The sequence below is a fragment of the Penicillium waksmanii genome (genome assembly GCF_028829765.1).
Source record: "Penicillium waksmanii strain IBT 27052 chromosome Unknown utg000010l:1.0-3698451.0:1.0-3701458.0, whole genome shotgun sequence".
NCBI lineage: Eukaryota > Fungi > Ascomycota > Eurotiomycetes > Eurotiales > Aspergillaceae > Penicillium > Penicillium waksmanii.
Window position 1 is genome coordinate 2,864,630 of NW_026643256.1, and position 24,563 is coordinate 2,889,192.

At 51.0% G+C, this 24,563-nt stretch overlaps 7 protein-coding genes across 7 annotated transcripts; 3 read left to right on the forward strand and 4 right to left on the reverse strand.

The window, feature by feature from the left end:
* Window positions 1-376: 376 nt before the first annotated feature.
* On the forward strand, window positions 377-2,321 carry N7481_013028 (uncharacterized protein; the record flags this gene model as incomplete). Its single annotated transcript, XM_057272247.1, has 3 exons — window positions 377-485; window positions 548-735; window positions 870-2,321. 3 exons carry the CDS (start codon window positions 377-379, stop codon window positions 2,319-2,321), a joined length of 1,749 nt encoding a protein of 582 aa, XP_057116435.1.
* A 368-nt stretch (window positions 2,322-2,689) lies between these two features.
* On the reverse strand, window positions 2,690-3,697 carry N7481_013029 (uncharacterized protein; the record flags this gene model as incomplete). The annotated part of the gene is made up of 2 exons (XM_057272248.1): window positions 2,690-2,992; window positions 3,296-3,697. 2 exons carry the CDS (start codon window positions 3,695-3,697, stop codon window positions 2,690-2,692), a joined length of 705 nt encoding a protein of 234 aa, XP_057116436.1.
* An 889-nt stretch (window positions 3,698-4,586) lies between these two features.
* N7481_013030 (MARVEL domain-containing protein) lies at window positions 4,587-5,219 on the reverse strand (the record flags this gene model as incomplete). Its single annotated transcript, XM_057272249.1, has 1 exon — window positions 4,587-5,219. The coding sequence occupies one exon, from the start codon at window positions 5,217-5,219 to the stop codon at window positions 4,587-4,589; it is 633 nt and encodes a 210-aa protein (XP_057116437.1).
* Window positions 5,220-6,644: 1,425 nt separating this feature from the next.
* Window positions 6,645-8,550, reverse strand: N7481_013031 (uncharacterized protein; the record flags this gene model as incomplete). The annotated part of the gene is made up of 3 exons (XM_057272250.1): window positions 6,645-7,528; window positions 7,605-8,393; window positions 8,532-8,550. The coding sequence occupies 3 exons, from the start codon at window positions 8,548-8,550 to the stop codon at window positions 6,645-6,647; spliced, it is 1,692 nt and encodes a 563-aa protein (XP_057116438.1).
* Window positions 8,551-10,638: 2,088 nt separating this feature from the next.
* On the forward strand, window positions 10,639-12,890 carry N7481_013032 (uncharacterized protein; the record flags this gene model as incomplete). The annotated part of the gene is made up of 5 exons (XM_057272251.1): window positions 10,639-10,961; window positions 11,036-11,245; window positions 11,511-11,813; window positions 11,878-12,049; window positions 12,114-12,890. 5 exons carry the CDS (start codon window positions 10,639-10,641, stop codon window positions 12,888-12,890), a joined length of 1,785 nt encoding a protein of 594 aa, XP_057116439.1.
* Window positions 12,891-14,178: 1,288 nt separating this feature from the next.
* N7481_013033 (uncharacterized protein) lies at window positions 14,179-16,053 on the forward strand (the record flags this gene model as incomplete). The annotated part of the gene is made up of 6 exons (XM_057272252.1): window positions 14,179-14,384; window positions 14,460-14,557; window positions 14,620-14,957; window positions 15,030-15,155; window positions 15,230-15,562; window positions 15,637-16,053. The coding sequence occupies 6 exons, from the start codon at window positions 14,179-14,181 to the stop codon at window positions 16,051-16,053; spliced, it is 1,518 nt and encodes a 505-aa protein (XP_057116440.1).
* A 536-nt stretch (window positions 16,054-16,589) lies between these two features.
* Window positions 16,590-24,003, reverse strand: N7481_013034 (type II myosin; the record flags this gene model as incomplete). Its single annotated transcript, XM_057272253.1, has 6 exons — window positions 16,590-17,021; window positions 17,080-17,636; window positions 17,665-23,066; window positions 23,124-23,308; window positions 23,368-23,511; window positions 23,566-24,003. The coding sequence occupies 6 exons, from the start codon at window positions 24,001-24,003 to the stop codon at window positions 16,590-16,592; spliced, it is 7,158 nt and encodes a 2,385-aa protein (XP_057116441.1).
* Between the last annotated feature and the right edge of the window lie 560 nt (window positions 24,004-24,563).

The window sequence follows — 24,563 nt, forward strand, 5'->3', positions numbered from 1 at the left end:
CAACTACTCATCCGTCCGCCTATATTGCTTCTTTGACCCGTTGCTGCCCCCCCCGCATTTCTTTTTGACTGGTCGCCTCACTGTCAGCAGCTTCACCGCAGCCTGTACCAACAATATCGCCATTGCCAAATTTCGGTGGCCTTTGGCTTTCCCACTCATCCTAAATTCCAACTATATCGAAGCATTCTAGTATTCCCTCAGAGTACCGTTTTCTGGTTCCTCATTTTGTCATTCTAGCCGAAATCCTGGGGTTCTGTCACACCTCGCTGCCGTCCCCGATGGTCACCGTCTTCACTCCCTTGCATCATCCTTACAAGTGCAACCCCGTGCTCCAGCACTCTTGACAGCTCCGAGTCACCATTATTCGCGACTCATCATGGACCAAAAGATGCCTCAAAGTCTGTTGATGATCTCGCAGGTGACCCCGGAGGAGTTGCGCAGAACTCAGAATGTGGATCTAATAATGGTCAAAGGTCTCTGGCAAGGTATGCTTGAGCTTGCGACATACGATTTAGGCAGACGTATCTAACGTAGTCGGGACCGTTAGCTTTCCTCGTCTCGCGGCGTGCCAGCGAATCCCAGGCAGACCGCAGATTAGAATATCTCTTCTGGCGAATCTGGAGTAGTGAAAGCCTGCTCACCGAGATGAAGGTTGGGAGGTTGAACGATCTTGTCTCTCGGATTATTCTTCCCACTGGCCAGACCGGGAAACCTCCGACCAAACAAGCCCGCAAGGTAGGTATTCACCAATGTGACACATTCACTGGACCTCACTCGACCCCACTCGACCCAGCTTCCCAACCTCTCAGCGTCACCCCAGCTTCAACTCACATACTTCCTAAGGTGCTAATCACATCTACACTGCACAGTCTCGAGCACAACCAGAATACCACCCGATTACTGGCTCTCCATCCTACGCAGTATCACAACCAGTATCCCAACCAGAGATGAAACCACAGCCAACTGAGGCTAAGGCCATGCCTCAACCTATCTTGAAGAAGTCAAGTGCCCCTCAAGGCGAATCGAACAAGACCACGCGGCTGCTTCTTGAGCAGCCCGATGGTGGGAGTATCACCCGCAACCCATCCCACTCCCCAACTCTCAGCTTAAATGAGAATGAGAATGAGCCGCAGCCAAGGGAGTATACACCAGGTCGACAAGCTCCGAAGAAATCTCAGTTCGCCTCGGGAATACGATCCGGGCGCCGTCGCCCTCTTTTCAACCGTCGCAAGTCATCGCAGGTTTCTGTGACGAAACCGACGGCCAGTCCATCCAGCGAGCAACAGCCACCGCCACAGCCGCAGAAAACTCAACCTCTTCGACATCCACCGGCCGATCCTCTTGAATCCATGAGCTCCTTTGAGCTGGTCTTCGACCCTGATTACGTCCCACCCATTCAAGACTCACCTCCAGCCACAACCCCAACTCACACCCAGGAAAACATCGAGCTCGCCAAGATCAAAGAAGCTCTAGCCGATATCGGTAGCATCGAGATCCCTCGACTATCCTCGAGCAAGACGGCAACGGCCACAACGACAGCAGCAGCAACCTCGAACGTATCCGAAGCTGACACCCTTCTCTCCCAAGGACTAGAGACGGTTAGTCATGAACCCCAGGAAACCCACTTCCAGACAGGAGACCATGAAAAGCAGCGCGCTGAATCTCAGGACCCTAGCCTATTCTCTAACGGAATCGCCCAACTCTTCGACTCATACCCAGTGCCCGGATTCCCGGGCCTTCTACGAATCCCGATGCCTGAGAAGATGGAAAACACCCTCCTCGGCATTCTCAACGACGACAGTCCCCTCGACGGCCTGATTCCCCTCCCAACCAGGCCATGGTGGATGTGCGAGCATGCATGGAGCCCAGTCCCTCGCAAGGAGTATCTCAAAGAATGGATGTTGGTAAGCGAAGAATGGGACAAACAGCCAACTACTACGCCACTCAGCCATCCAGAGTTTCGAACCAGGTTTGTTGAAGCGGTTGCCGCTGCCAGAGCCGAAGAGGAAGCGGCAATTGCATTTCTGAATGAGGTCCGGGTGCCTACTCTCAATGGCCGGGCCAGCCGAACTGATAACGAAAGCGAAAAGTCCACCAGTTACTTCTCTGGAATTTCTCATATGGTGGGAAATGAGTCCCAAGAGAGCCGCTCAGCGCGGGCGGAGGATCTGGAATGGGAGCGCAAGGAAGAACAGCCCGATCATCAGGAGAAACAAAAGGTTGTCTGGCATGGAACTGGGAGTGATTGCATCTTCGAGAAATCTCCTTTTGCCATTGCCCTGGAGCAATCGGCTCATTCCCTTGATCCGCCTTCCTGGTAGAACGAGAATTATCGGAGAGAGAGAGAGAGAGAGAGAGTGCGTGTTCGGGCCAGTGGCTTTTCCGTTTATCTACTTCTATTCATCGCAACGATAGTGTTACTGGGGCTGTGTCCCGACATGCGCGAATCTTTAATCTTTCATCAGCCATGGTATCCCATTCTTACCGGATACTATCAATTATGAGCAGAGATGGTAATGAGTCGAATTTGAGAATCGAAAACTAGCTTTCCTTCAATGTGTAACCCATGATACGCTAAGCCGAACGGCTAGCAATATGTTCGAAACCACCGTGACCTGCGCCCATTTTGATATTGCTAAACCTCGAAGGTCAATGTACTATCCCATGGATGTCCTGCTGAGATCTTCCACTACTTCGAGGCAAAAGGGTGGTTTCCCCCCCCTAGTCTGTCCTGAAGCTCATTCTGATCAACTGGAATGGGCCAGTAAATATCAACATTGAAGTTTGATACTTGTTGCACAACCATCAGGGGTTTTAAGACAAAGACCAACTTGTTGATATCATCGAGATCAGTACTCCCGCGCATGCCGCTAGTGAAAGAGATTCTGAGATCTTCAACACCCCGCATTTTTGAAATGACATCACATGCTTCGTTCCAGTAATAAGTCTCGTCGTAAGGTCTCATCCACGCATGACCGAATCCGAAGAAAAGCTTTGGGAAGATTCGGGTATTGAGATGGAGAGAAAGGATGGAATCCCAACGGTGTGGCACCATTACTTGTTCCATAACCATGATAGTCATTGGTGATCCGATAAGTATGGTACTTCCTGTGTAGAGCAAGTCTATAGATTCGGAATACCTGGATGGCTGTCAGAGAGTAGAATAGAAAGTGGAGGCATAAAGCGACAACAAGGTGACTAACATTCTCCTACAAGACCGTAAGAGCCCGCAAGCCCCTCTTAAACGAGGACAAGACAGATCAAAAATTTTGATTGTATTATCTCTCCAATTGACCGGTTGCCATATATTCCTCTGCCGCATCTGGCGACGAGTACGCGCATCGGCACGTGAGAAGTCATCCTGCCGGTGATCTGTTATGGCCACATACAGATCCGCTCCATTGGAGGGCATCATTACCTGATGGTATATCATTCTCCGGATTTCCATGGGTAGTTGGAAGAATGGGGATTGCGCTTGGTCAAATGTCTTTTGGCGTCGACGCCAAGGGGAAGACGAATCGGGCAGTGGAAGTGTCAACGCACGTTTACGAACACGGGGCTTCTTCTGTTTATGCTTGCGATATGAATCATATGCAGCGGAGGGAACCATCACGGTAAGCCATGCAAGGTAGATAGGGGTAGCGACGATGGCACCAAGAACAATGAGCCACGTAGGCGGTCCCATACCTTGGAACATCTTGGGACAGGGTCGGCGATAATCAAATCCTCACCAATTCAAAATGGCATTGAGGAAATCAAGCAGAGAAAGAAATTTAGCTCAGTGCGTATATTTACGGGGGCCAAGGCTAACCCCGGGGGCGGACCCGGGGGCGAAATTGAAAAGTCAACAGAAGTCAACAAGGGTCCGCTGGCCCCGTTTTTAGATGAGGCTCAGCCAGATGGGCCTGGGCTCTATATGGTTTGCATTGCTATACGGTATAAACGTGAAGGTCCTTTTGTAGATAGTGTGATACAACACGAATCTGCTTCATAAGGTATTTAAGGCTTCCTTTAAAAAGTACTCAGCATTCCACCAAATGTTATGACAAATTCCTGCGTCCTTCGTTCGCAATTGAGGCTATGTGCAATTGCCAAGAAATTGAGTGTTCCAGGGTGGTATATCAACCAATGATGTACTCTTCAGTAGAATTGGAAAATCAATCAAGGACCAAGAAGCCCTCGCCAGAACTTGAAAAAGAAGTGACTTCCAAATTATCACTTCTAGGCACTGTATACTGCTACATGTGTGCATAGATTTTTATGAAATCAAGATAATATGATATTGATGCTTCTGGTAACATAGTGAAAACAGGAATAACTCCCCCCCGAAAATTAGCAGAAACACCTAGACCTAGGGACGCCATCTCACAAATGAAACAATGCAATGATAGAACAGCCTCCTTTTTCCTTTACATCTTCTGAGGGTAGAAAGCGGAGGTAGGAAGAAAGATAGACAGGAGAGCCCCCCGCAGGAAGAGTGTTGAAAAAAAAAGAGAGAGAGAAGAAAAGAGAAACGACATATCACACACCCTTGGCAGCAGGATCAACCCGCAAACCCAAACCATTCACGACTAAGAAAATCACCTCTAGAAAGAAGCCCCCTCACCCTCCTTCTCAGAATCAACAACAGTAGCAGCACCACCGTCCCTCCTCGCCTTCAACCACTTAAGCAGAATCCAAGAAGAAGTAGCCACCCACATAAGCAAGTTGATCAAATCAATCCAACATGCATGCCTCATCCGATTAATCTTTGACGCATCGCCCAAATCAGACTCTTGCTTCTTCGAATCCCCATCCGCATGAACACCGATATACAATTTCCCGAAGATCCCGAAAAGGGTCAACCAGAGGATACAAAGGACAAACTCCCACACAAACTGCGACACCTGGAGCGCAGGATTGGACGGGCTTGATGCCCCACGAGACGTGCGACGCATCAAGAACGGAATAACCATGTGCACGATTGCGGTACTGGTAGCCAGGAACGCGGTGATGACGGCATAGACCCATTTCGAGTTCCACTCGTGCTTATCTTCGTGGTCGTGGTGGACGTCTTTGCCGTATAACCCGATGACGGTGAGACCGAAGACGAATTGGAAGAAGCGAAGGGCTGAGATGAGCATTTCGGCGAATTTGGCACGTTTGCTTTGTGGGGCGCCGTTTGGTGGTGGATAGCGCATGTCAGTGCCCGGCGTGACGCCGGGAGGATATGAAGACATTGGGTACGGCTCTTGGGGGTATTGGGCGTTTGGATAGGGGGGGTTGGCCGTAGAGTTCGGCTTCTTTTTGGGCCTTTTTTGAGGCTTTGTTTTTCTTGTGGCGGTTGTAGCCGAGTTCGAGGACTTTCACGAGGAGGAAAGCCATGTTGGGGGTTGTGGTTGGAGTGATGGAGATCGAAGTAGTCAGCCGAGAGGTTTGGTTTGGCAAAAAGAAGAGCTTGAGAGGAAAAGACGGAGATTGAGGCGATGTAAAGAAAATGCGCGCAGCGCAAGGTATTGTCGTCAGGTATATACCTAGGTAATATGCGATGAAGACCAGTGAATGGCGAAGGCTTGGATGAAGTATGCAATACGAAGGAACAATAAGTCTAGGCAGAACTTGAACTCATCAACCAGGATGATTCATAGACCACCGGAGTCAAAGAAAGACCGAGATGAAACGGATAAAAGAAAGAGAGCAAGAAAATGCTGCAGTCAAAAAGAAAACAGAAAGAAAGTCGTAGTCGTAGTGGTTTCATCCAACCAGTGGATTTGATCAAGTCTTTATAGCACCGAGCCCATGGGATCTTTTCATACATACCCCTTCCCCTTGGCGGCAGCTGCGACAGCTGCGAACAGCCACTGCCGCCAAAGACTGAAAAAGAAAGATCATGTTTCTATTTTCTTCAACGCGCCTAGCCTAGTCCATAATGAAACTGTCTTCACGGGTCGGGTGGTATGGCTCGGCGGTTGGCGAACAAAGGGTCTCCACCCTGTCGGTACACGGGGCAGCCTGCTCCTCCATAGGTTCGCGAGGCAAGAGTGAAAGCTGAAACAATCAGCCCAGGGGGTCAAACAGACATCGCTATTGTCGGCATAGGGCTGGCGCTAACTGAGGGACGTCGCGCGGGACTGCAGTAGGGTTGGGCGCGCGCTAAATCAATGCTGAAGGGTCGTTTCATCGCGGGGGGAGTAGACACTGGAGAACCAATCAATGGTTCATGTCTAAGTATATCAACAGAACGGGATTTTGATTGGCGAGAGCTGGATTTGGGTTTTCCTGGAAGCTAAGAATAGGTGGTGACTAAGGTAAGTTGGTCAAAGAAATCAATGTCAGATGGGGAAATGAGGGGGATATGCGAACAAAGGACTCGAGCTACATCGAACCCTTTGAAAGAGAATTATTATACGGAACAATTGACGATTCTTTCAAATGGTATGCACATTGCCCTACTGGCCATTCTGTCATTACAATTACAGGTCCTCAAAATGAACCCCGCCAAATGAACCAAATGAATCGCGCCAACCCAAGATGCTGGAGAGGGGATTTTCGTGATGCAAAACTCGTAACGTCAATCCAAAACGCCAAATCCAAATTGTAAAAAAGAAATCGACATGAAACTACGCCCCAAGGGAAGAGTCTACTAGCTCTGACCTATTACAGTGTCAGGGTGGCCGATTTGCCCCAGCGTCTGCAGCGCCCCCATCATCCCCCGCCGTCGCAGCCAGTTTAGGATAATTGCCAGACGGGGGGAGGGGCGGTTTAAAGTCTGCCGGAGACACGGGGTCATGCGAGGGGATCGGACTGGGTTCATCATCATCGTACTCGTGTCCAAGATAATCATCATCCGGGTGACCAGATCCAGCAGCTGAGGAGTGGTCGACCGAAGCACGGTCGTAGCCCTGCTGATAGTTCTGGTGACCAGGAGCATTCTTCGAGTTCTTTGTCGCCTTCTTCGTCTTTCGGCCCTTCATCTTGGCCTTTTCCAATAACCGCTTCTTCTCCGCAAGCCGCTTTCGCTCTTTGCGGTCTTTGATCTCATACTGTCGAATCAATGCCTCGGGAGGATGTCCGAAAATGCTTTCATATTCACAAAATTCGCAGATCCAGATATCTTCCAACCGAGGCGGGTGGTGGATGTTGCTATACTGTTGCTGGATTTTGCGCTGACGCGCTGCCAGCGAGTATATACTACCGGGTGACCGCTTTTTCTTACGGCCCACGGGAGCTTGTTCGCCTGGCGCCGGCTGCGTGCCCGGGGGTGCGGCCATGCCTGGACTTGTCTGCGTCCCTTGTGTAGAGAATCCTCGGGGGTTCTGCGTGGTCGCAGCAAGGGGCGAAGTGGACGAGCGGTGGGGCAGAGGAAACGGACTTCGCTGCATGGCCATGCCTTTGGAAGAGTCGGACTCGCATGTGAAAGTAAATTGGGTCTTAGTCGGGGTGGTATTCTCCTGGTCTAGCAGGCTGACGTTACTTGAACCCTGGGGCGGAGAGGAAAGGGTGGCTGCGTTCGCAATGGCAGTGGAAATGATTCCTTGGTCCGAATCACCTTGTGAAGCAAGTCAGCATTACCCCGCAATTTGGTCGCATAGACCCAATACTCATTTATGAGCAGGTAAGCATACCAGGTGGTCCAGGAGACGACATCAACCCATCCCGACGACTCGGAGTACGAGTGGTCATCCAAGCATTCTGGGCGTTAGCGGACAATGGGTTTCGACCGGAGTTGCTCCGCGCGGAACTACGTCCTAACCTGCCTCGCCCAGAGCCTGATATCCCACTGGCCAAGGGCGAAGCAGGGTTCCCATTCCCATAGTATGTGCTAGTCGCCATGCCATCACTCGCCGCAGCCGGGGCAGGGCTGGAGTTGGCCAACCCCATACTCGCAAACTCGGGGGACAGTGCCGAGTGGTGGCCCCCCATATTCCCCGGCGTGGGAATTTTTCGTTTCTTCTTATTATTTGTGTTCTCAAAAGCGTCATAACCATCCGGACCCGTCGAAGATTTGGGGACTTCGTCTTTCCCGGAATACCCCTGGGGGTGTGTACTCGAACCCGGTGACATTGAACCTCGAAATCCAGCGCTGCGTCGAACAACTACTGGCCCATCCTCGTCCCCACTTTCAAATTCAGCTGTCGTTTCGAATCCGTGGTGCGTGTCGGCCTCGGGGGTTAGTTCATGCCGGTCCGACTCGATAGTCTGCTGCACGTAGACTTTGGCGTCGTTGACCGCCTCTTCCGAGTCCCCGGGGACGCCGTAGAAGATTTGGGAGGCCGGCGGTGTTGGTGGATACAGAATTGTGTCGGCGGCGTCGATAGATAAACGAGAGCGGAGGGTCTTTCTGGGAAGTGGCCGGATCAGGCGATCGGGGTAGACGGCAGAGGGTGTGTCAGGGGCCGAGTTGAACGTCCCGTCTGCAGAAGCACACACGACGTCAGTAACCGAGTAACCAATACACTACGTAGTCCGTAGAGAGTGATCTGGAGAGCCTTGTATAGCCAACGAGGCGACTGGACAAGGAGGTCCCATGGATATAAGACGAGTTGACATACTCAGGGTGGCAGTCATCATGCAAGTTCTCAACACTTGCCCACAACCAAACCACAACCGTCACGATGTGTGGAATGGGATGTGCCAGAATTGTTTTCGCTTAATTCCTACTTCCCCCTCCTCCGAGTAATGGTTGTTGAGGGGGAAATCCAGCGAGATGAATGATGATATATAATATATGGCTGTGGGGGAGGAACGCGGGAACGGCGGGCACTGTGGTCAGGACTGGTGATTAGTCCTCATGGATCGGAGTAATAGGGAGATCTTGGTAAAGGGCAAGAGGGGCCAAATGGGGGATCACCAAACAGCCAACTTGTCATTCCCTTAATATTCAAGCGGGCTCGGGCGTTCCACAATCACGGGGAGTGGGAATATGAACATACCCACAACGAGTGCCAATCTTCAGCACCAGCACCAACAAGGGATGGAGGTGACAGGAAGTGGAAGGGAGAGGATCTGGACTGAACGCAGAACCAGAATGCAGTTGGCTCTCGTAGAAAAGCCCCGAGGGATCTTGTGAAGCACGGCGGAGGGGTTGGCATGGAAGGACTAGAGAGGGTCACGGGATTTCGGCTTTCAAGGCGGGCTAAACCCTTTTGGGGAATTCTGGGCACCCAACGAGCTACTCTGGGGTACTTATTACGCAGCATCAGTACAGCAGGCTGTGTCACTGCTAATGGTAGTGGTAGTGGTGCATGGTATTGTGAGTGACCTTCGATGTCAACAGGCTCGTCTCATATCCCGATGTGTATGTGCATGTGCATGGCTGAAAGAAACGAAAGTGCGGAGTTCATCGGAAAACAACATGGTACTGTATGGAGCAGCTAGGGTTAGGCATGGCGATGGAATTGATGGGTGCCAGTGACTACGGATAGATAGATAACATGTACCGATCAGTACTTAATATGTAGTTACTCAGTAGTAGGTTGTACCTGAACACTAAACGAGGGGGAAGCTGGACGCCCTAACCAAAGATGACTACAGCCTCGTTTCATCCCAATCGATCAGGCTATGCTCTGAACGAAACGAAACGACCTTACCGTACCTGCATTCCGGGCAGCGAGTAACAGCCCCGGTGCCTTGCGTTGGTACGGATTGGATTCCAGCTTCTCGACCCCCGGTAACTCAATCCTGGCAGCTCAGCGCCGTGACGGTTACACCATCTTTCAGCTGCAAGATGTTGGTATGGATTGTAGCAAGCACAATTCAGCAGCGCTGGGAAGAAAGCCTCGGGGAGGAAAAGGGAGAGATTGGGCGCGAGCGGTGCAGATTCCAAGGAACCCACCAAAGAGACACTGGGCAGAGGCGTGTAGCTTGGGACCAATATGAGCGCCACTTGAATAAGTCACCTAGTAGATAGTAGCTATGTCATGGCGCAGAGACTGGAATTTGTGCATTTTCGCGTCAATCCCCTGCCGATCAAGCATTGAACCGGATTCCCTATGGAAGGAGATAGTGACCTTGCCGGTAATCGCGAAGGAGAGAGAAGGAGGTGCAGGTCAGCCGCACCCTGGGGCAGCCGTGGCGAGAGGAACGGATTTCTGCCGAGGGGGGGCAAAGTCAGCATTGGCGTGATACTAGTGGGAGATATAGTCGAGAGGGATGTATTCGAACACAATGGGAATCATTCAATGGTATTAGAAGGAGGGGGAGAAGGTAAGTGGAAGCCATAAGAGGGGATGTTAAAGTGGAAGTGGAAGTGGAAGTGGAAGTGGAATGTCGCGTCAAAGCAGAGCGGGGAAGGACGGGCGAGGATCTTTTGGAGTCCCGTTCCGGCGCTTTTCTCCTTCTCTTCTTCTCTGCTGCACCCCCGCCAATCTCTTCTTTCGTTCCTCAGACTATGTAGTCATCGGGCTCTTACTCGAGCCCTGTGACGTCCTGCTTCGGTTTCTACTGCGATCCTCAATTGTCCTGCTCTCCTTCTTCCACAAGAAGCTCCCCAATCGCACGAAGCTCCCTCGCAACCACTCTGGCTCGAGGCGGTGCTCCCCCAACACCCACAACGCCCACCTACCAAGGATCTGTTGAATCTCCTACCTTGTTCTCTGAATCCTTATAATTCCATATCTCCTATTTCCTCGCATTTCTCACCCCTCCTAATCCGCCACCATGACGCCTCGTCGCTCTTCGAGAGCCCGCACCACCCAGCCTTCTCCTGCCCTCCTCCAACACACCAACACGAACTCCTCTGCCAGCTCCTCCAACTCTACACGCGAGAGAAACACCCGCTCGAATCACAAAAACCCTTCTCCTCAAGGTTCCACCGGTGCTCGCTCCCAGTCCATCGACGATACCGAAAACGGCTCGAGGGTCGACCTCCCACACACGCGCCAGCGCCAACGTGCCCGCGATGATGACGACGAAGAAGAAGATCCCCCTCGTCCCCTGGAAGATGACGAAATGGACGAGGATGAAGAGGAGGAAATAACTCGGTGTTTGTGTGGCCAGCAGGACTACCCCGGCCTGCCCCCCCCTCTCGTCGCGAAGCTCTCCTGCTCGGTCGCAGTGCAATCAAGCCGGAGGGCGAACAGCCTCCTCCTGATTCATCTGACTTGCTTTCCGATGAAATCGGTAGCATGTTCATCCAATGCGACTCGTGCAAAGTCTGGCAGCACGGTGGCTGTGTGGGAATTATGGATGAGGAAACAAGCCCCGACGAATATTTCTGTGAAGAGTGTCGAAAGGACTTGCACATCATTCGCGACGAACCAAATGGGTATGTTTGCAAACCAATCCTCCCGTCTTTCTTTCTTTCTTTCTTTCTGCTTCTTGTTCTTCGTCCCTCCCTCCCCCCATTCGGTTTCGTTGCGTTGCGACTGCTCGTGCTGGCTCAGGCTGGTGCGAACAGTCGAAGCTGCAAATTCTCGTTGCTCAGGTGCAACTTGGAATTGAATGCCGATCGGAGGACTTTGGCCGTGTTCTCCTTGCAATACTCCTGCCAATTCTCCTCTTCAAGAGACAACATGCTAATAATCTCGCAGCCAGCGCTCGTCCACCTACCTCCCCGTCAATCCGAAATCATCACCCGCCCCCTCCGTGCCCTCCTCCCGACCCTCTCGAGCCTCTTCCCACGAGAGCTCATCCCAACGTTCCAAGGACGCGAAATCTCGCCTGAGCGAAAGCGAAAATGTCAAGCGACGGTCGACCATGAACAGTCGTGATGCCGCTTACGATGAAGAAGAACTAATCCGACGAGCGATTGAAGAAAGCAAAGAGGATACCAAAAGTCTTCCCGATGATACATCCAGCCGCCGGGGAAAGAGAAGTCGTAGTGAGAGCGAAGCGTGCGTATCTTTCTTTTCCTTCACATTTAGACATGTGGTTCGGTAGCTGACATCCCACTTCCAGACACAGAGAAAGCACCAAACGCCCGCGAACCGGCTCTCCGTCTCCTGCTGCTCCCATATCGAAGGAAAACAACCCCGTGTCCCAACCTCCCTCTGATGATGAGTCCAAAGCGAAGCCGGCAATGAACGGCACCCGGAGGCAAAGGGCCGCATCTCGGGGCCAGCGTGATAAGGTGCCCCCCCAAAGAACCAGAGGAGCCTGAGGTGGAAGCTCCTGAAGCTGTCAATGGTCGAAAGGAGAGAGTAGTAGAACGACGCAAAGGAGATGGTGAGTGCCGAGAGACGTTTCCCCTCAACGACTTCGGAGTATTTGCTTACATCCCGGTTCTAGAATCCGAACCTGAGATTGGATCTCCTGTAAAAACGGTACCGAGCGAGCCTGAACCAGCACAAGCAAGCCCGGATACCCCTACCCAAGAACCCACACCAGCTCGCCCATCAACACGCAAGTCAGGTCGTCCGCCTGCACGCCGCGGCCGAGTTGGACGCAATCAATACACCAAAGATCGAGATGTTAATGGCAATGGCACCGAGTCACCACGTCGCGGGCAATCTCGCGAAATCGGCGGAGATTCTCCCAGAGTGGGATATAGCAACACAAACGGTGCGCACGTCAATGGGGGAGATACCGGGCGACCCAGCAAGCCTCGCAGTATGCACCCGCAGCGCACGACGATGATTGAAATGAAGAGACGTGTGGCGGCCATTCTTGAGTTCATCTCACGTATGCAAGTAGAGATGGCTGTTGCCAGCGAGAACTCCTCTACCCCAACAGGAAACGAGGATCGTTCTCAAGGCCTGCTTTTAAAGAGCATGGTCGAACAGATCGATGCCGCCATGGCATCTACAATCAGTGATGGCGGCGAGTCTGCCCCACCTACGACAGACGGCGACGGAGACGCCCCATTCCATGAAAAAGACTTCAAAGACCTCAGCAGTGTGGAAATGATGGACGTGCTCACCCGTCACCTCCTCAAGTGGCAGCAGGAATACGGGAAGTTTGGGGAACGGTAGTTTCTGCCGTGTCACCGCACCACGCGCGTGTGTGTGGTATTGCGTGGTTATGCGTGTATTCCAAACTAGACCGATCATCTGCTGCTTCTCATCACGATACCCCCTTGTTTCATCATTCGTCCTTGTCGCCCGTTGTATATTAGACCCTTTTCTGCAGGCGTCTGTTTGTCGTTTTATTTTAACCTTTTCAGCTTTTTCTTAGTTATTTTTCTTTCGTGGCTCTCGCCATGTATCATCTCCTTCATATCAAATTGGCGTCTTCATCATCATTGGAAACCGAGAGTGGTCATGGCTAATTGCGTTGCTCCCACCTTCTCGGATCTCGAGATTTCTTCTCCTTTTCCTTCTCATGAGTCATATTTCATTTCTGAACTCCGGTCTTGTTTTCTGAATCTTGCGGGAGTTTTTTTTGCTTCATGCTGGGTTCCTTTCTTCACTCTTGTTTGGCTTGGGTTGGTGTTTTGGAAAATTAGGCTCTCTCTATACATCGGCTATTCGGTAAGAATTTCCTCTTGGTGAAATCAATATAACTACTCTCTTGTGCTATAAATTTGATGTGTCGAATTGTAATCTTGAAATGATTGCACAATCTTCTTTAATTGTTCGCGGTGGTTAGTAAACAATCGTAAATCGGTTGAAAACTCACGCGAGATTTCAGAGCCACGGACAGCGACTCGATGGATCTTAGCTTCGCTTACTGCTGTCCGAGTTGATTCTGTAGCTGCAGCCATTCAAGGATGATATGCTCCTCTAATAAATCATCCAGTGACACCTTTTACCTGGGCATAGAAATAGAGATATCTCCAACTCCACCATCCACATCCACATCCAGCTAAAGTTAATTGATCCAGGTCAAACCTAACAACTTGGAATCAAAGCCCACCTGGGCAGATAGTCAAATAGAAAAACAATTCCTCAATCAAAATGATACGATTTCCTTGAACTGAGGCCATGATATGTGGGGCTGCCCAGGTGCCTTGCTTCATCCAGGCCTCGACTGCGGCTTTCTCACCGGTGTTTATACTTCGATCACCCCAGCCCGTATCAGATTGAGAATAAGGTCCCTCCTATTGGCGACCCCACGCCCTCCTCTCTGCGTTTACCCCGGATTACGGGAACCAACCCGTCGATATCTGTCTCATTGAATGCCATTTTGCCGTATCTGTAGATAGAAGACATAAAAAATGACCCGCCCCCGCGCTGGTCATCGTGTGGAACTTGGAAAGCTTTTAATGTAAATACCATAATCTGCAGGTAGACCTTAGACCTGCAAGTACCAGTCCTCAAAATGGACGATATCGCACATTCAAAACCCGGTACGGAGGCTGTTGAATACGTCAAGCCGGGTCCGCTGCAGCAACTGCCTCTTCCAGTGGAGTTGGCGTCTTTGGGGAGCGATGAGATTGAGCAGCTTGAGAAGGGGCTAGTTCGCCGATTGGATACCTGTTTACTTCCATCCGTGGTGATTCTTTTCTTGATGAATATTCTCGATCGGTATGGTCTTCCCTCCCAGATTGGTCCCTCCAGCCCTTTGTCAGGTTCAACCAACTAACATTGGAATTACTCCAGAAACAATATTGCGAATGCAAAAATTGCCGGACTACCCGATACACTCGATATCACTAACACTCAATATAATACCTGCCTCATGATATTCTACGTTGGATGTAAGACAGTATCCAAATATCCCACTCCCTCGGGGGGAAACGCTACTAAACAACACACGCAGACATTCTCACTCAGCTTCCCTCGAATCTGATCATCACAAAGGTCAAGCCCTCCATCTATATCGGCACCGTCACTGCAGCCTGGGGAATAGTATCCATGTGCCAGGCATTCACCCGCAACTTTGCAGGCCTATTCGTGTCTCGTTTTGTCCTGGGATTGGTAGAAGGACCTTTCCTACCGGGAGTTTTCTTCCTCATGTCCTGCTGGTACAAGCGGTCTGAACTACCCCCGCGCATCGCCCTTCTATATGGAGCGAATATGCTGGCTAGTGCTTTTGGTGGGCTAATAGCTGCGGGAATTGTTGCTCGCATGGAGGGGAAAATGGGTAGACCGGCATGGGTAAGTTGTTTCAATATCAGAATAGTAATTACTTCCAATCGCAGTACTAACCGCGGGGGTTCTCTGGATTAGCAATGGCTTTTCATTATTGAGGGTTCGATGACTATTGCAATCGCATTACTTGTTATCCCTTTCATCCCGGATTACCCCGGTACCACCAAGCGCTGGTGGATGGACCGCGAGTATCAATTGCTGGCTGTAAGTACTATTGCTCTAACCTAAAGATGTTTCAGCACGAAACGAGCAGACGGACTAATAATACTTGATGCTAGGACTGGCGTCTCCGTAATGAAAATGCCGGACTCACTGACGACGACCCTGGTTCCCTACTCTGGGGCGTCAAGCAAGCTCTCGTTGACCCGAAACTATACATGTTCATCGTCCTCCAAATGGCTCTTCTAACAGCTCAGTCATTCAACAATTTCTTCCCTTCAATCGTCGGCACATTGGGATATAACAAGACCATCACTCTCTTACTAACCGCACCACCGTATGCATTCGCATTTATCTGCTCCCTGATGATCTCCTTCCATGCAGCTCACAAACAAGAGCGAGGTTTACACATCGCCATCCCCTTACTCTTCGCATTTCTGGGGAATCTCCTAGTAAGACCAGATCCACACCCAAGCTATTAATTAGTCAAGATAGCTGCGCAATTCTAACTAACGTCATTTCACAGGCGATGTTCGTCCCATCCACAGGTGGTCGTTATTTCAGCATGTTCCTCATGACAGCGGGTTCCTACTCACCCTATAATCTCTGCGTCTCCTGGCTAAGCTCAACACTCCCGCGTCCCAAAGCAAAGCGCGCAAGCGCATTAGCTATCGTTAATTTAATGGGTGCTGGCGTGGCACATTTCTACACCTCGTACATGTTTCCAGATGCCCAGCAACCGAGATACTACGCCGGCGGCGGTGTTATGAGCGGTGCTTGTCTGGTGTGTGCGTTGATGGCATTGGGCATTAAGTGGCATTTGAAGAAGCAGAATGCGGAGATTGAGAGGGCTGAGATGGAAGATGGTGTGCTTGCTAGTAGTTCGGCTATTACTGGGACGGCGAGAGCGGATGGAGTTGTTTCGTTCCGATACGTTCATTGATTGTGTCTTTCATGTGATATTTACCTACTGGTATTATCCCTATACTGTGGGGTTGTTGTTATTTTGATGAATGGATGTCACGATTGATTATCAAGATTCCTTCGACCATACTAAGTGAGGCATCCATCGGCACGTGGAAGAAATTAGCGTTGGTGATGGTTACTAGTATGTATATCGATCATTGCTTATGGTACTATCCTCTGGGGATTATACATCAATCTGGAATTCTTCTCGTATTGTAGATAGCTGAATCATAACACCCATCGAGCGTATTTACTCCAAACCTCAACGCGCATAAAAAAATCAAACAGCCCTACCAGATACATACAACCCCAATGCGGAAAAAGACATAAGGTCATTCAGACAATATGAACAGGACCTATCAGTAATAATAAAAAACCAAGTCGTCCCTCTCCGAATGCACATGTACGCCAACCCGAAGCAGAACAAAGAAAAGAAACAAAAAAACAAATCAAATCACACCCAAACAGCGACTCCAGATCCAATCCATCGTAGTACAATTACCTCCATCCTATTCACAGAAAGCCTTTGGTGTTGCTGGGCTTCCGCTGTAGGGCGTCATTAGATCCATAAGCAGCACTTCCCTTCCGGCTACCAGCATCGCTGAACGCAGGCATTGGGGGCCGACCAATGACGCTACCGCGGATCTTGTACCCTCCAAGCTCTCGCTCCAAGCGGAGCACCTTCTCCTTCTCCTCGCGCAATTCGCGCTCAGCGCGACGGACGCGCATTTGAGTATCGGTATCGCCTTGGTTGAGCTCATCGATGTTCTGAAGAAGGCGGGAAATCTTATCCTGGGCCTTGTTCATATCTTCGGTAAGCTGGACATTGATCTTCTCGCGTCGATCGATTTGAGATTGGAGGTCCTTCACAGTGCGATCAACGTTCCGAAGGGAGCGCTGTTCGGCACTGTTCTTGTTCTCTTGCTCCTCGAGGTGGGTTTCGAGCTGCAGGGGGTGTCATATTAGCACATGTAATCTAGGTGTCAAAGAGAATACAACTTACTTCCTTGACGCGCTTGTGCAGGAATCGCACATCTTGACTACCGGACGAATAGCCCTTAGTTTCGAGATCCACGCATCGCAGTTGGACCTCCTTGAGCTGCTTCTCAAGCCGGGTCTTATCCTTGAATAGTTGGGCATGGGCCTCGCGTTCAGCAGTGAGCTCTTTCTGCATTTCGGTGTTAAGAGCATCAGCCCGGCGCATCTTGCCAACAGCCGCGGAAGAGACATCCTCCTGCTGAGCAAGCTTAGACTTGAGCTCAAGAAGCTCACGATCCATGCTAGCCGCATTGCGCATAGACGGGCTTTCGCCCTTGGCAAGATCTTCCAGGCGCTCGCCGGCCTCGGCCAAACGACCTTCCAGCATCTTCTTGTCCTTCAGAAGAAGTTCACGTTCGGCAGTGACATCATCGACAGAGGTACGCAGAGTCCGGACTTGAGAAAGAAGGGAGACCACCTTTGTTTGAGCCTCGTTATGTGCCTTAGACGCTTCATCACGCGAGTTGCTGATGTCTTGCATGACCATGTCCAGGCGGGCCTTCTCCTTGGCCCCAAGTGGAGCTGTTGAGAACTTCGTTATCCCACTTACTTCGAAGATCCTCAAGCTCCTCGCGCAGACGGGTGTTCTCACCCCGGGAGTGCAGAACACGCTCCCGCTCTGCCTCAAGTTCACTGTTGATGGTGGAGAACTCTCGCTGGTACTTTTGTCTGGTCTGCTCCATCGAAGTCTCCTTGTCTTCGATGTCGATGGCCCGCTGGTTGCGGTAGTCCTCTAGCTCGTTCTGGAGACGCTGCTTGGATTGCAAGGCAGCTTGGAGTTCGGCAGCTTGGTCTTCCATGCGAGCCTCCAGAGAGGTAGTTTCACGTTGCAAGTCCTCCACAAGACCGTCCATTTCCTTCCGCTCGGACATAATCTGGGCACAGGTCTCTTCAGCTTCCTGGCAACGGGATTTGGCGAAGTTCTCGGCGCGAGTAGCCTTTAGAACAGTAATCTCAGCTTGTTCAATCCTGTTGAAGTACTCATCAGCACGAGTCTTATATAGGCTAAGGCTAGACTCCAGGTCGGCGGCTCTCGAGGATTCAGAATCGAGACGAATCTGAAGATCAGAGAATTCTGAGAGGAGTTGGTTGCGGCTGAGCGCGTCCTGGTCGTGGATTTCTTGCATCTCCTGGGTTTCGGAGCGGGCGTCACGGAGCTCAACTTCCAGAGAAGCACGGCTGCGCTTGAGCTTCTCAAAATGAGATTTGGCCTCGCCGAAGTCAGCCATGGTCTCATTGTGGACCTTAAGCAGCGAGCGACGGGACTGCTCCTGTGAGTTTATCAGGTCATACAGCTCCTCATGTGATTTGGCCTGGACATCGCGCAGCGACAATTCACCGGAACGAATACTGCGTTCCAAAGATGAGACCTTCTTGGCAGAGTCATCAAGCTGATCATGGAGACGACCGTTCTCGCGCTCAAGGAGGTTCATACGACGGACAGATGGGCTGTCATCCTGCCAAATGTCTCTACCAGGAGTTGAGTGTTCAATCTGGCTTTGCAGATGGCGGTTTTGCATCTCCGTCATCTGAAGCTTGTTCTGCAGCTCTTCAATCTCAGCCGCGGTGTCCATACGCCTCTGGTACCCGACGGTATCCACGGTCCTGTCAGAGCGAGCAGAGTCATTCGCCGTTTCATAGACGTTGTGGAGTCTGTTGGGCGTCGAAGGATTGGAGAATCGCTTCAGCGCGTTTTCGGAGTTCTTCCGGAAATGCTGTGGCGTACGGTTGTTGGCCACTTCATTCTGATCGATTTCTTCGAGCAAGGCACGCTTGGAAGAGGAATACTTGGTGTCCAAGTCCTTCATCTCATCGGCATGGCGGCGGCGTATCTCGGCAAGCTGGCTTTCAGCTCTGGCATGCTTCTCCTCAGAGACCTTTAGCTTGTGCTGCACAGTGTCGATAACTTGTGCGAGGTCAACCTGTTTGGATAACTGTGGCTGGACTGCTTCCCATGACTGACTAACTTCCGTCGCTTCAGGCTCAAACACCCGGTGGAGAAGAATGAGCTTTTGGTGCAATTCCTCGACCTCCTTGTTGCTTCTATCAAGTGTTCCCTGGATTTGGCGGGTGTTTGATTGAGCCTGATTCCGTAGCTGGCGCTCGTTTTCGAGGTTTCGGTTGGCCTCTGCAAGCTGGATATTGGCAGTAGAAGCGGCCTTCTCTGCGTTGCGGCTGGTCTTGTGTTCCCTCTGGATCTCATGGTTTATATCCTCCAGGCTCAAAGCCAGTTTCTCCTTTTGTTTTTCAAGAGATGTGATAGCAAGCTGAGACTCTCCAAGCTGACGCTCCAGCCTCTTGTTTTCTTCGTCGAGTTTGGTCTTCTCCTTCTGAAGATTGGTCAACCGGAGTCTATTATTGTCACTCGCTTTGGAAGTTGAACGAGCAATGTCAAGGTTCTTTTGTTGGATCTTCGTAAGCAGAGATCGGTTGTCGTTCTCGGAAGCCGTCAATCGGCCTCGCAGGGTAACCAGCTCTCGCTCTAGACGTTCTTTGTGCTGATCATGGCGAATACGGAAATTGTCAGATTCGGAAATTGCATGGGTGAGCTCCTGAACCCGAGCGGCGAGCTCAGAGCGTTCCGCCTCGATATCTTCAAGTAGTTCCGTCTTCTCGGTTAGATCCTTGCGCAGACTGGTGATACGCTCATCGGCCTGGTTCTTGATCTTGCGTTCGATTTCGGCCTCGGCGTTCAAACGAGCACTCTCAACATTCGTAAACCGGTCACGGAGCTTGATCAACTCGCTCTGCAGATCCTTTCGTGAAGTCTCCGCATGAGCCCGGGCCTCGTTGGCTCGGCGAAGGGTGTCTTGCTGAATGTACATCTCCCTCTCGATTGTAATCTTGGATTCATTGAGAGCGTCATACTTGGTTTTCAAGTCCGAAAGGTTGTGGTCAGAGAGCATTTGGACATCGTCCCTTGATTGACGCTCTCGGCTGAGGTCTGCTTCGACCTTGAACAGTTGGTCCTTGAGGTCATGCACTTGGTGTTCTAGGAATTTCCTGCTTTCGCCAGCCTCGGCATCTTCGGTTCTCTTGTCCTCAAGGAGTTGCTTGACGGCGGCCGCTTCACGCTCAAGCTGAGCCTTCTCCGATCGCATAGCATCCCTCTCCGCTTGCACTTCACGGAGACGTTGTTGCATGTTGTCATGTCGAGTTGAAAGAGACTTCCTCTCAACTTCGATACTCTGCTTGTCTTCGCTGTGTTTCTTTGCATCGTTCCGGAGGACGGCCATTTCGCTCTCTTTCCGTCGCAAGAGATCTTCATAGCCAGTAGAAGTAGCAGAGAGCTCAGAAATTTGTTGACGTACGGACCGATTGTCGTCCTGGAGGTCACGAACTTGTTTCTTCGACTTGTCAAGCTCCTTGGAGGTGTTGGCAAGCTTAACGTCAAGGTCTTGATCTGTTTTCAGGAGTTTGGTCTCAAGCTCTTGGAGCTTTCGGTCTTTGAGGCTCAAGTGACTTTGGAGCATCTTGATTTCTTGTCCAAGCTCTTGAATCTGGTTATCCTTGCCGGAGAATCGACCTTCGGCTTCAGTAAACTTTTCATCGAGTTCGGCCAAGCGCGCTTGTGCGTCATTCTTCTCGGCCTCTAGTGTCTGAATGATCTGCCCGGCTTGTTCAAGTTGAGTGATCCGGAGTTGGAGCTGCTCATCAGTCTTCCTCTTCGCATCAACCAACTCGTCAAGTTGTTCTTCCAGACTCTCCTGATCGGCAATAGCCTCGGAGAGCTTTTCCGCCAGCTCTCCTTCTCGTTCTTGCAGACGCTTGAATATTTCTTCCTTGTCGAGGGCAAGGGCACGCTCGCTTTCCAAGGTCTGTTGGATCTTCTGGATCTCCATCTCCGTACGTCTGCGCTCCTCGTCGACCTTTTGACGATCCGAAATATCTCGCTTCATCTTCTCTTCCAAAGATTTAATCTTGTCATCTCTTCTTTGAACTTCTTTAGCAGTACGCGTATCACCAAGGAGAGGCTTCATCCTTGAGAACATGCGCCACCAGGGACTACCCTTTAGCTCCAGATATGAGTGGAAGTTTTGCTGAATGATACGGGTTGCCTCGGCCCGGTATAGGCGTTTGTTCGAGATACGGCGCTGGACGAATCCTCGGGCCAGGGATTGGAAACGGGTCATGATGGTCCGAATTATCTCATCTCGCTTCTCTTCCAGGTCGGCCAGAACACCGGCTCGGAAGAAAACCTTGGTCCGACCAACGCGATACCAAGACCGGTCCATGCCTAACTTCTCAAGCATCATTTGAGCTGCGCGCTGGCCCTCCAGATAGCCCTTCGGCATATTATGGCAGAGAACCCCGTATCGTTGCCTAAACTCGGCAAAAGGTAGTCGATTGGGGAAGCCAGTTCGCGCAATGCGAATTCCTTCCAAGACACCATTGCAGCGAAGTTGATCCAGAACCAAGGGTGCATGAAGCATCTTGGGTCGTTTCTTGTGGTTTGGCAAGATACAACGTACGAAATGGGGATGAGTGGAATGAAGCTGGCTCATCAAAGTTGCGAGCTGTTCCTTGTGTCGTTGAGCTACTGTTCGGAACAGGCCCTTCTTGACCCGGCTGCGAGGGAAGTCGCCTCCTGACTCGGGGTCAGCGCAGTCGGCGAAGATGTTGGCGACATGTGGTTGTTCGGAGCCCGCCAGGAGACGTGTGATATTGTCATTCAAAGGATCTTTATTTTTCTCGAGCCAATCATGCGTGGTGTACTCGACTTCGGCGGCGTAATGTGTGAGAACGAAACCTTGGCTGAGGCGAGCGGAGCGGTATTTCGGCGTTTTACGGTCCCAGAGCGAGTGAAGTTTCTCGGTGAAAGACTTGTCTGTGGCCTTAGGCATCACACAATCCTCATCCAAGCAGGAGAAGATACCAATTGGATTGGTCAATTCGATCAAATCGATTGTCGGCTGCAAATCTTTGCCGAAGTCAATGAACTGCCACTCGATCTGTTCCCTCGCGTATTCTTCCTGCTCCAGCACAAACATGTGATGGTTGAAGAACTGTTGAAGCTTCTCGTTGGTATAGTTAATGCAGAGCTGTTCGAAGCTGTTGTTGTCGAAGATTTCAAAACCAGCAATATCCAGCACGCCAATAAAATAATTGTCATCAGCCATAGAACGGCCGAGCTGGTTGTTGATTCTAGTCACAAGATCCCCGAAGCCACGCTCATAGATACCCTTAGACAGCGCATCCAGGGCGAGGCGAACTTGCTCGGGAGTCTGGACCTTTTCAACCCATTCCCGACCAGCTTTGACTTTGGGGTTCAAGAGACCCTTGACAAAGGGTTCTGTTGGAATACCCAAAAGCTGGCAGGCCTTCTCCAAGCTCGCATGTCCATCCGAATTCAGCGCTGCCTGCTCCGCACGCGCGCTCGCCTTTGCAACGGATACATTGCCAAGGTGCAGCACTGCGGCGATGGTGCGTAGAATACAGATCTGGTCTTCCTCGGAGAAATTCATGATGTGGAATGCTTCGACGAGAGAGTTCCACTCATCCTTGTCAGAAACGCCCACGATAGAGTCATTTCCATCTCTGGTGTATGAGAAATCTTCCACTTGAAGGTTATCGAGCAACAGCTTCTCTCGAGTTTTCCTGTCCGCTCCCTGGAGCAGCTGGTAGAAGATGTGGTAGTTACGCTCGTTGGAATTGGGTTTGACAACTCGTGACTTTTCAAGCAAGTACCAGTCGATCCATGCTCCGCAGATCTGACCAGACCGTGAGAATTCAATCCTAATGAATTTTCCGAATCGAGAAGAGTTGTTGTTCCGGACTGTTTGAGCGTTTCCGAATGCCTCGAGGATAGGGTTGGCACGAAGGATTTGTTGTGAAAGATTTGTGAGATTCTTAGTTCCAGATCGTCCATAGGGAGTATCTGAGGTTGCGACTGCGGCCAGATACTGGATGACCTTTTTCGTGTTCTCGGTTTTACCAGCACCGGATTCACCTCTGAGCGTTGAAGTGATTAGCCTTTGCAGCAAGACGAAATGATTTCGCCAAACTCACGTTACAAGGATGCTTTGGTTTTCACCCTCCTCGACTAAGTTGCGGAATGCTTCATCTGCCATCGCAAAGATATGTGGACGAGTTTCCTCCCTCGCACGACCCTTGAACATCTTGATATACTCGTTCGTATAGATTGGGAGTGGGCAGTAAGGGTTGATGGTAACCAGGAAAAGACCGGAATATGTCTGTAGGCAAAAGTGTCAGTGCAAGTTCACAGTCCGCCTGTTCGAAGAAGGCGACCAACATAGATTAAATCCGACTGATATCTCGTGTGGAGATTGTGTACCACGGAGGCCTCGTTCAGATGTGTCAACTCGGCCATATCGTCGGCTTTGTCGAACTTGGCCGGGTTGACCTTGTCGACTTGATCGGCTTCAACTTCGCGTTGCTACCCGAAGTGTCAGCACTGTGTCCATAGACCGAAGAGTCCGAAAGCTCCTACCTCTCCATCGTCACTTTGGACCAAAAGTTGGCCTCCCTCCAACTCTTCCAAGACAAGGCCACGGACAAAGGCCTTTTCAGGATCCCTCAGCCAGACGTACTTGTTACCGGAAAAATCATTGTCGCCCTCCAGTCCACGGATTTGGTCCGCACTGCGTCGCATTTCCTCGGACTTGATAAAACTTGGCGCAAAGGTTCCGGAGGAAGCATTGTTACGGCCGGAGTTTGATCGTTCACGGGTTGTTGAAGCCGGAGACCGTGCGGGGGACAGTTGTGAGACAGAGGAGTTGCGGAGATGCCCTCTTGCCGACTCCAATCCATTTGAAGGCGTAATGATAGCTGATTTGGGCCTTTGCTGTGAGTGTGGTGCTGGGGATGGCGAAGACCGACCAAATGCATTAGCCCGCTTGGGGGAGCTATTCAGTTGAGAGGGAAGCATTGCGTATTGGTGGGTTCAATTAGTACATCATTAGATCCCAGTTGTTTTCGTTTCGCATAGCCAAATGAAGGCAAATAGTCGCAAGGAGGAGAATATGCGACACACGAGAGAAAGAGGAAAGGGAAAGGGGAAGGTAAAGGGAAAGGGAAAGGGAAAGGGAAAGAGGTGAGGGGTGGGAAACAGCAAGTGGGTAGAGTTACGTCGATGCAGCTGAAGTTGGAAGTTGGAGTAGGCGGAGAAGGTGTTTTGTTTACATTTGGCCCTGCACGGACCGGCGATCGCGGGCGCCCGAGGAACGCATATGCAAGGTCACATGACTGCATTACAACATTTTCGCGGCGCTTAATCCTATCACACACCTCAAGTTCCTCACCTCATCTTTCACCTTTCGATCCTGACTTTCGGTCACCTTCCCACCCCGATCGCACTTAGCACCTCTATTTCTCTCCTCTCTTTGTCGATCCACGCGCGACAGCCACACCCTTCTTTCAGTGGGCGCCGAGAGTGACACGGTAGAATACCGCCGCGAGTTTTCTAGGATCCACCATACTTGCGATTTA